This window comes from Homalodisca vitripennis, chromosome 1 (assembly GCF_021130785.1).
Source record: "Homalodisca vitripennis isolate AUS2020 chromosome 1, UT_GWSS_2.1, whole genome shotgun sequence".
Classification (NCBI taxonomy): domain Eukaryota; kingdom Metazoa; phylum Arthropoda; class Insecta; order Hemiptera; family Cicadellidae; genus Homalodisca; species Homalodisca vitripennis.
The window spans coordinates 39,683,147-39,695,213 of NC_060207.1; the positions used below are offsets into that span (position 1 = coordinate 39,683,147).

The following is a 12,067-nucleotide window of genomic DNA, read 5'->3' on the forward strand; positions in this document are numbered from 1 at the left end:
AAATTTCTAGGAATACAACTAGAGAAAGGGTTCACCTGGAAAGTTCATATTAAATGTGTATGTGCTAAACTGGCAACTGAAATTTTTGTCCTTCAAAATTTGTCAAAGCTTTGTACGGCTGGTGTTTTAATGATGGCTTACTATGGATTAATATTTTCATACCTGTCCTACGGAATTTCTCTGTGGGGGAGTTGTGCCATATCAAATTTGGAAAGAGTATTCAGACTGTAAAAAAGCTGTTTGGATTCTCGCAAAATTGAACAACAGAGAGTCATGTTGAAGCTCCTTCAGGGAGCTCAACTTGCTAATTACCCAGCTTGTATATTTTTCAGACTTAATTTTACTGTCGATTTCAGTGTATACACAGACACAGGGCAGTGATATACACAGATAAGAGACAAGAGCTTGAGGAGCGCTTTTGAGTCTGACAGCATAGAACATCAGCATTTGAATGCCTCCCTTCTCAAGCTGGGATCAAATTCATTAAAAGTCTCCCTGAAACACAAAATTTAGAAACCAATCCAAAAAAATTAAAACACTACCAGGAGTCTTGTGCTTTTTATTCAGTTGGCGAGTTCATGGAGTACACTCGGGATTGATATTCGCGGCAGTGTTGCAATTTTGGGAGTTCATCCCATGAATTTTGTTTATATGTGTATGAATGTGTGCCTGCGTGCAACTGTATGGACAGTTGAGTGAATGGATTTAGTTTTTAAGATAAATACCGTGAAAAATTTGTATTATTATTGACTATTGGAATATAATGTAATATATATTATCAACGTGATAAATATATTGTATTTTATTCTATGTGTATTCTGTCTTTTTTTAACTTGTTCGCTACTACTAAACAAAACTGTTTCTCACTGAACAGTGCCATTAGACTTATGCCACCATAGATCAAGCATGGTGAGATAGGCTTCTGCATAGACCAACTTTAAAAACATTTTTTTCATCAATTAGGGTCTGCAACAATTAAATATACTTACATTAGTAAAAATAAACATAATTTTCTCTCATTAATTATACTTTGATTTACGTCAATTGTAGGCAACGTCGGTCTAAAGCATACCATGTAATGCATACAAAAATGTTAATTTTGTCATAGACTGAAATCAGCTAAAGTTGATGTAACATATTCTCCATAGTGGTATTTTGATCAATTAAATATAACAATTTGTTAACTTTTTTTAATGATTTCAATCATTACAACACGGAACAGACACATTGTCTGGATGCCGTGTTGAATTCCGTTAACTGGAAATATAGGTACGGGATAAGGATATCAAAATACCAGTAAAAATTATCCTACCTAGGGACTATGCGGCCAGCATAATTTTTAAACATTCCTGTAGACTGACAAACATAATCTAAGTCGATAACATAGACCAAATAGTTAAAAGATAATACAACAACGTTACATTTCCCCATCAAGAATAGTTAACGATCCGGTGCATTCAGCCCGAATGTCACCTGCAGTTGAAGTTGGTATATAGAGAGAATTTTTTTGTCATTTATATCTGATGCTGAGCTGTGATGGTGACTGTTTATTTTTTACATGTAGGTGGCGAATGTGTTAATGAAAGTTTGTGCAAATTTATTTAGGACTACAATCTTTAATTAGCTCAAATAAATGGAGTATTACTTTAAAAATAGTTAGTACTTACAAGAAATCAATTATGTCTTTTACATTCTCATTGCTAGTAATCTCGTTTTTAAACTGTTGCAACTCTTTCTCGTAATGTTGGGCTGCTGACTTGAAGTTGGGGAGAGCTTGGCGACAGTCTTCTAATCTGTCAGTCACTTCTTCTGCCACCTTGGCTCCAGTATTCTTGGCAATTCTTGATGCTTCCTTCACCATTCCAACTATATTTTCTTTCTCTTGACTCTGTTACAGCAAATACAAAAAAACGATAAGCAATTTCCTTTCCAGAACGTTTGCTGCTAGTTCTTGGTAATCTTTCTAAAGTAGAACAGGATTAGAAGATTTACATTGATTTATTGTACATCCAAACCGAAGATATACTATTCATATAAATCATCCAAATTGTAAATAAAACATTTTATTTCTTCTATACCCTATGCCCTATCCACCTGTTTTGTACTATTATTTACCAAATTTTTAATATATATAATACAACCGAATAACAAACAAGAATAATACTGGACACCAGTCAGAATATACATCATCACCAAAGTCAAGGTAAAATATATCAACAGAAAACTGATAATATAGTGAATTTGTGTTTCACAAAAATGGATAACCATAGTGAGTTAATCCTTGTTTGAAAATATCACATAATTGCTGATATTTAGTTTAAATTTATTTCTCGCCTAACTTTATCACGTACCAGATATTCCTTGGCGACGTCTGTGTTGTACTGGTACTTGGACTTCAGATAGTGTGCCTCGTCCAGAGCAACTTCTAGGCCAAGCAGTAGTTTCTTGTTGTACTTCAAATTTATTTCAGCAAGTTGATCTAAATCAACTCCAACATCAAGTATGAGCTGTGGATTGTTCTCTATAAAAGAAATATGTATATAAATTTCAAAAATAAAATTATATGCTGTTTAAAATTATTTTATAGATGCAAAAGGAATTTCATAATGTATTGATTTTGTGATTTTGGCTTTTATAGACACTTTAAAATGGAATGTTAATAAATATAATTATATAAATATTTTCTGTTATTTTTCAGATTTTGAAAACTCTTATTAAACGCAAGAAAGCAGCAACATAATTTCATGCATAGTATAAAATAAATAGTACAACCATTTTTCACACATCAAATCTATAATATAAAAATGAATCGCAAAATGTGTTGGTAAGCACATAACTCAACAACACTTGGACAATTTGGCCAATTCCTTTTATAAAATGTTCATTGAAATCCATGGAAGGTTTTTATGAAGCAAAATATATGAAAAGTCACCTTGAATATTTTGACATTCACAAAAAATTTAGTTATTACGTTTCATAATCCAAATTAAACTGGCACTAAACAGCTGTTCAAACCTTCAGTTTTATGCCGACAAATTGGCTGAAACATCTGTTTACATTTAAATTTGATGAAATATTAAGTAAACAGTGATTGACCAGTAGTGTAATGCAGATAGTAAATATGAAGTTAATATATATTTTAATCCACATTGCGCCAGTGATGGATTTAAATAATCTAATTTATTTTAAATATTATTTAAACACTGTTATGTAACCAACCTTAATGAACAAAGTTATGAATGTTTTCACATAAGTTACTTTAAACTGGTGGGGTTCCTTGACATTGTGATATTGCATTTTAACAGTGGCTTATGGAAAACAGAGAAATGAATACTAACATGCCTCAACAATTCATTGTTTCCCTGGCTACAGTCCCAAAAGCAAGAGTGGTATATCGCAAAACTTTAATAACCAGCATTTTGGAATGTTGCATAACCTTAATAAAGATTTCCCCCTTATACCGAAAGTACATAAGAAGTAGGTAGGACTTCCCCCTAGGTCGTAATAGGCTTTTCAGTCCTAATTATGTGTGTATTTTTCATCAGGACAAGGCAAACTCAACTATGTCAACACGATTTTGACCAAAATAGATTTCTGAGAACTAGATAATCGAACGTATATAGTATTTTGATCAAGGCAATATGGCAAGCTAAACTGTGACATAGTAGGTAAGTGAATTTAAACGGTCTTAAGTAGGCATCTCGGTCCTACATAAGTGTATATATATATATATATATATATATATATATATATTTTCTTCGTCAGAACAACAAGGCAAACTCTACTATGGTACTGGAAATTTTTTAGACCTGAAATATATGTCAAGGATTGGAAATATAAGCTTTTTGACCAAAGTGAGTTTCCGAGACCTGTGTGATCTGAGATTTGTGTTTCTTGATCAGGATGACAAGGCAGATTCAGCTGTGACGTTATGTATATAATTAATTAGAACCAGAAATGCTCCTACACGTACCAAACATGATATAATAATTAAGTTAAACTCTGATACTATTTACCATGAACTTAAATAATATCTACATGGTGTATGCCTACATACGTTTTAAAATTTTTATAGGACTCCCATCATATTACATCATAATTGCTTTTACTAAGTAATATAAGGACTTCGGTTCTAAAGATCGTGTGGGAAGCCGCGGGTAACAGCTAATAGAATATAAGTGTGTTTTCTAAATAGTATTTTATTCATACATAAAGTGATATTGTGAAAGGAATTGTGATATCCTCTGAAACTTAGAGCAGGAGGTTGAACTGAAAAAGCAGAAGCTGCCCTTTGATAGACAGTGTTGGGTTGATGCATACAGTATTACCAAACCTCCAGTGGATGGTAAGGTGCCATAAGGTCATATCACAGAAAAATTAAAAAACAATTATTAAGAGCAAGAGGTCTACCAGGTTCACAAGTCTAGTATTACCAATGACAGGACCCAGCATAACATTACTGAATTCTGTTGGTTGGTCTTAGTTACTACCTTCAATTAGAATAAGAGTACTGTTCACAGTGAATGAACAATCACGTCTAGTATTACCAATGAAATGATCTAAAGCATAACACTATCGAATTCTGTTAATTGGGCCTAGTTCCTAAGCTCAATAGGACATCTAGGTTTATTGGGTTAGATGTCATAATGTGGAACGTTGGGAGGCCCAACGTAAGGATGTTTACGATGTAGGCATTGCATAAGCTCTGGATATAAAATTTCATTTACAATGGAATTGTGAGAATTATTGCTACTTGAAACAGATGGGAAATAGTATAACGAAAAGAGGTATTGATTGGTAAGCTCTGGAGCTAACAGATTACAATGTGCCATAATCACCAGGCATGCTTATGAAAAGACTTCCGAACAGTAGTCAACATCCAGCTGGGCTGGTCAGAGGTCTGCCTTGCCAGATTAATCTAGAGTCCTCAATAGCACGATGCCTCCCAAATCTCAAGTAAAGCTTTCAAAAATTGCCTTATCAGTTACAGCAAACCATCCTTCCATTGAATCTCCAAAGCCAACTGGTTATCTCTGGACTTAACCAAGTTAATAAAGCAAATCATAAAAGTATGACCAAGATCTATAGATCATAGAACAAACAACCCAAGAAGAACTGGAGAGGAACCAGGGTTTAGAATGGATGATGGATAACTAACAATTTAATATTGTTTAACACAATTTTTTAATTCCCTCCACCTTTTTTACCTGAACATTTAAGATCCAGCCAGGATTCCACTGTGATATTTCATTATTCAAATAGGAGAGATTTTGACAGTCAAATTGACAAGCTGCATGAAGCCTGTACCCTATCTACTATTAGGTGCTTTACTGCATTGTTACATGTATCTTTCAACTCTTCCTGATCATACATCTAACATAAAATATTAAATTAGCTGAGAGATTCTGCAAGAAGGAATTCTAATTTTACCGTTTCCTTCTCTTGTTGATGTTTATTTTTATATAATCGGCAGTCAACAGCTAGTATTCCACTTTTAGATCAGACTATTCCACTACTATATTTCTACACTCATTTCTTTAAAAGTAAATTAATTGAGACTTCAAACATTAAATTTGCACACCAACTGATCAGTCAACCATCAGTCAAAATCAAAGACCTTTGGTTGCCAATTCTGAAAAATTAACTAGCAAGGAAACCTAAAGTATCACGCAGATTAGAGATTTGTAATAAACCAATGTGGAGTTACACTTAGGTTTTTAAGAAGTTCATATAGAATTAACCAATAATAAAAAAGCCTCACTCCCGTTTCCCCCCCCCCCTTTATGCCACCATCTTGTTTCTGCCATGAAGATCGCCATTTACTATTGGCCTGTGTGGATGGTCTGTGAAATGGCAACAGTTCTGTTGGGCTAGTGTATGGGAGTTTACTGGAGTTCTATAGTAGAATGTAGAGTTATGGTGCCATTGATGGGCCATTAGTTTGGAGAGTGTATCGTCATATGATAAATAAGTGAATTTAATTCACCATTTTGTGAAATGATTTAGAGAGACATTCTCTAATGTAAGTACTCCAAAATTAAAATGAACTAATTTTTATTTAAACAATAATTTTTACTAATAGTAGTTTGTTAATTTTGTTCCAAACTGTAAATTTAATGCCCATTTATACCAATAGAATAGGGAAAGTACAAGATTAACTGTACTGACTGGTCACAGACAGGGTTTGAACTTGTGCTATTCCATCTGTAAATTTAATGCCCATTTATACCAACAGAATAGGGAAAGTACAAGATTAACTGTACTGACTGGTCACAGACAGGGTTTGAACTTGTGCTATTCCATCTAAGATCCAAAGTCCAATGTTCTAGACCAAGGGGTTTGCAACCTTTGAAGCTAGAAGGGCCATAAGATTTTAATTAGAGTTTTGGGGCTGTACAATTAGGGGTGAATCTAGAATCCTATTTTGGGGGGTCAGACTTGTTTTGGGATATTGCCTACCTACATACACCTAATGGGGAGACAGGGATCATGCCCCAGGGAATTTTTAAAATTTAACACCTGAAAATCACATTTTACGACATTGCAGGCAGACAAAATGGCAGAAGCAGATCACTAGTTCTCAAGACTGCTGGCTGAAATGTTCCAACCTCAACCGATAAAACCTGAACGTAATAGTAGCATCAAGGTTGCTCCTGTGGCAGTCGCCAAGCAATCTTCCGTGTCTTTACGAAAACAACAATGTAAAAAGATTCTTCTGTGAAACAAACACATTCCTGCTCACACAAAATATAGCTCAACATTTATATAAATAAAGGGATAGATGGATCGTCCTTGTACGTTAAATATAATATTGGGCTGAACAAACAATAATTTTTTAAATATTATTTTTAATTTTTGTGTTGAAATGTGTGCTTGAACGTAAAATATAATTTTGGGCTGAACAAACAATAATTTTTTAAATATTATTTTTAATTTTTGTCTTGAAATGTGTGTTTGAACGTAAAATATAATAATGGGCTGAACAAACAATAATTTTTTAAATATTATTTTTAATTTTTGTGTTGAAATGTGTGCTTGAACGTAAAATATAATATTGGGCTGAACAAACAATAATTTTTGAAATATTATTTTTAATTTTTGTGTTGAAATGTATGCTTGAATGTAAAATATAATATTGGGCTGAACAAACAATAATTTTTTAAATATTATTTTTAATTTTTGTCTTGAAATGTGTGTTTGAACGTAAAATATAATAATGGGCTGAACAAACAATAATTTTTTAAATATTATTTTTAATTTTTGTGTTGAAATGTGTGCTTGAACGTAAAATATAATATTGGGCTGAACAAACAATAATTTTTGAAATATTATTTTTAATTTTTGTGTTGAAATGTATGCTTGAATGTAAAATATAATATTGGGCTGAACAAACAATAATTTTTTTGAAATGAAAATAAAATGAAATGTGTGGCGGGCCTCAAAATATCATCAGTGGATAGCAAGCGACCTCATGTTGCCGACATCTGTTCTAGATGTTGGGGCCACTAGCAATCTCTAAGAACTGATGTTATTGAACATTTAGTACAAGTTATTTGAGGGTATACATTTTTAACCATTTGACTCCTTTGTTTAATGGCTATTAAAAATCCTTGAAAGAGTTTTAAAAGTAAGTATGGTTTTAGATTGAATTTAAATATCTGATCACTCACCTGCCTTCTGAATGATAGTTAGAATGTATTTAAAGTGTGATCCCTTTATTTTAACATCCAAATCCTCCTCAAATTTATAGCCCAACATGTAGCCTTCTGATTTCACGTTGAAGTTCATGTCATCAATTTTTGACACCACTTCTTCTTCTGCATATACTGTACCCTCTGGGAGTTTAAACTAGAAATAAAGATTACTCATTTTCACATTTAACTGTCAGTATATTAGCAATAATGCTTACATTGTAACAAATTTCAAATCAATTTTAAAATTTATAGAAAGTATGTATTTATTATTATTTAAACAGTAAAAACCTACTGCATGTAAGTACAACTTTTAAGACTGAGGAAACAATCAAACTAATGAATGTCATTTAAAGGGTATAAAATTGTCATATTTCCAAAACTATTAGTTTTTGGCCAAATTCAAATGATTTATTTGCATATAACACTCGTATACAGGTGCCACAAAGCAACCACAAGTTAGTGGATACTCATAATTACATTACTAAAAAAAATTATATATATATATATATATATATATGTATTTATACAATGTGTTTGTTAGATATTAAAATATAAACAATTTGTATACAAATTTATACTATACGGACACAAACAAACAGAATAAGATGGCACGAAAAATGTAAATTTAAGTATGTTGACATACATACATTGAGGTTTAATTAGAAGGTAACATTACAGCAGGCTTTTTCCAAAAGCAGTTCTTTGATAGCTTCACATAAACTTTCCTCAGGAACAATTTTTAAAGAATTTAGGGTTTTATCAAACAACTTTATGCTCATGTACTTCAGACTCCTTTCAAACAATGACTTGACTAATATGAATTGGAAAATTCAACAAATTTTTGTGGTGAGTATTGTGTGAATGTTAAGTATTAAAACTTTAGGTTTTATAAACGGATTTAAAAATTTCATATATATATATATATATATATATATATATATATATATGATTTTTATATATGTATTTTTATTATTTTTGTATATATATATATATATGATGGTAAGATGGTAGTGTAAAAATGTTTAACTTGAAACATGTTAAAAGTCTGAAACAGTGGACAACAGCTCACCCTGTAAATAGCTCCCACTATTACTCTAATTAAACACTTTTGAGCTATAAAGACTTTGTTTAAATTAGGCGAGGTTTCCCAAACAGTAATGCCATATTTATGGCCAAAAATGAACAAAATGTAACCACAAAACCCAAAGTGAAGTAAAAAGAATAAATCATCTATAACACTTTTGTTATTTTTTTATTTGTACTATGTAGATTTCAAATTCATGAATTCATCTTCAGTTACTAGATTCATTGTATTGTGTGTCAGTTATAGAATTACCGGTGGCCTCGAGATGCGCAGACGGCAAGAAGTGCAATGTGGTGGGAGAACAGAGTGGTTTAGTCTATTGTCGTACTGTGTCTGGTGAACATCGGTCTGCAGGCTTGTGTACGTACCACACTAACAACATTAGCTTGTGCAAATTCAAGTGTGTATAGTCATTGTTTTGTGCTTATTGCGTTTTTATTGTGAAAAGTTTTTAATGGAAGGTAGTGTGAACAGAAAAATAGGAGGTGGGTAGAAAGGTTATACACAGCCAAACACGTTAAGTAATTGCCAATGTTTACCGCTTTGAGAAAAGAGAAGAGAAAACTAACACATCTATTAATTTGAAAAAAATTGAACAGTGTCATTCAAGCAAATGGAATTTCAGAAAGCACGTTAGGACGTATTCTAAAGGAGGAAAAACAAATAAGTTCAGAGGGCACTTCGTTTAGTATGCCAAACAAGGTAAGAAAACTTAAGCATATTAAAAGTGATCTGGACAATTTTGATTTGGGTGTAGTTCCAAGAACGATAAATAATTTTTATTAATAGCATGGAGAACGGCCTACATTGAAATCCTTATTGAGTGTATTGGAAGAAAAAATTGATTTTGAGGAAAGTAAGTGGACACTTACAATAATATTATGGAAGTTAGGATTTGCCTATAAGAAATCTTCCACCAATAGAAAAATCTTAACTGTAAGTTTCAACATCCGTAAATTATGGATAAACTATTACAAAAAAGTTCATTTGAATACAGAGATGTAAAAAGGCCGATAGTGTACATGGATGAAACATATGTTCACTCTACACAAATGCTTGGACTGATGCTAGTACCTCGGGATTGAAGACATCTTACAATAGTCCATGCAGGTGGGGAAGATGGATTTGTCAATAATGCTTTGCTTACTTTCAAATCAGGAAAGAAGTCAGGAGACTACCACAATGAGATGACTTAAGAAAATGACAAATATTGCACCTGAGTACCAAGTATCAAGTCTGTAGCACATTATTGGAAATATATAGACTTCTTATCAGCATGGCCATGTCTAGCTTTATGAAATTATGCCACATTTCTTTCATTATACCAAGTAACTGAAAATTAATTTAGTTGCAAACATATTCTCATACACAAAATGTACAGAAGTAGGTTAATACTCTAGGCTTTGTGGTAGCAGTGAAATGGGATGAGTTCTGACTATTCTCCTTCTTGGAGCCTCAAATGCTGCATGAATCTAACTACTTTAGTAAAACACATCTCACTCGTATGACCAAGTTTCCATCTATCCATAAATAGATATACGAAAAGTTGTATCATCATCTATGGAGTTCTTTTTCAGACATTTGGTATAATAAAGATAAGAAAACTTATGACAACAAATTATTACAATTATATAAATATTGTAAAAAGTCAAATTAAACTCACAACAACTTCTGTATGTCTGGGGTCAAAGGTTATCTGAGCCAACCCCTCTCTCTTGTTCTGTTTGGAATCGATATAGGATCCAGTTATTATGTAGCTGAAACCATTATTAGAGATAGCTGCTTTCCTTTGGAGTTTTGCATCAATGTTAAGGCCCTTTAAAAAAAGAAAACACTGTATAAATAATGGTTAAAGTTATATCAGCAATGATAATATATATATATATATATATATATATATATATATATATATATATATGAACTTTCATTAGATTAATCACATATACTAATTAAGATTTAAAATTTACTAGGCACATGACATTTAAATTATAAATACATAAAACACAAAAAGTAATGTAATACAGAAACAAAAAATCAATATTGAATCAATAAATAAAATACATTAACAAGGGTATAAATAAAAATTGCGCGCGCGCACACACACACGCGCACACACACACATATATAATCACTGTGTTGAATAGAAGAAAACAAAAGAACCATTTTTCACGTCTACATTTCAGGGGATTTAATACCCCCGTCTTCAGGAAGTTTTAAATAAAAATTAATACAAAAATATAAAATGTATGTTAGAGATGTAGCCTCAAAAAGTGTTTTATAATAATTAACATAATATAAATAAACTTTTAACTCTTTTAAACTTTTTATTTTTATTACACTATGTACATTTCGGAATCATTGATTCCATCTTCAGGTACGAATAAAAATAAAAAGTTTAAAAGTGTTAAAAGTTTATTTATATTATGTTAATTATAAAATGTAAACAAGAATTAAGAAAACATAAATGTAAACACAGTGCATAACATTTGATAAAGTTGAGCTGACATGAAATATTTCTAATTTAATCTTGTTGGAACAGTTGATTTTTATAAAGGATGGAATGCAACTTGTAATTTGTGACAAATTTTGAGGACACACACACACACACACACACACACACACACACACACACACACACACACACACACACACATATATATATATATATATATATACTTTGGTTGTATCAATGCAGAAATGCTCAACATTTCTTTGCTTGCTGTATTATTTTTATTAATCCTTGTTGAAAATGGCAAATGCTGAAATATTGAAGGAAATTTGTACTGAGAAATCTAATTAAGGTTTATACATATATAAGGGTGAAGAAAATTTACAAAAGTTATCGTTTTCTTCTTGCTTACATTTTTGTATTGAAACTCTTGAGATCTCAACACAAGATTGCTGATTTCTACCATCACTTCAAACCAGGTTATTGACTGTGAAATTTACTGTGTTCTAAGTTGCACAAAAAATAAATATATTAAAGTGTCCTTTACTATCTGTTAACCTCTCATCTTGGCAAAATTTTTCAAAATGCTTCTTTATTTTTTTGTTTCTATCTTCAAACTGTGTATTATTAACTCTCTACATTTACAAGATCTGTTTCAGAGTTGTTCGTTTTTAAAAATTGCTTTGCTTCTAACTTCAGTTGACTTTTTACTCTCCCTAGCTGGGTGTTTACCTCATAAAATCATATTATTAATTTTGCACATGTTTCGATGGCACATTCATTGCTTCAAGAATACACATTTGTGAAATACTATAACAATATTTGAAAAAGCCTGAGCTA

General features: G+C 31.7%; 1 protein-coding gene across 1 annotated transcript in view; it reads right to left on the reverse strand.

Annotated features, from left to right (window-relative positions):
- LOC124360155 (apolipophorins-like) overlaps positions 1-12,067 on the reverse strand; it is a 139,154-nt gene that overhangs the window by 33,123 nt on the left and 93,964 nt on the right. The window contains exons 34-37 of the mRNA XM_046813521.1: positions 10,442-10,594; positions 7,671-7,848; positions 2,352-2,521; positions 1,668-1,888 (exon numbers count right to left, since the gene is read on the reverse strand). Coding sequence (XP_046669477.1) covers positions 1,668-1,888; positions 2,352-2,521; positions 7,671-7,848; positions 10,442-10,594 — 722 coding nt within the window. The remainder of the gene's footprint in view (positions 1-1,667; positions 1,889-2,351; positions 2,522-7,670; positions 7,849-10,441; positions 10,595-12,067) is intronic.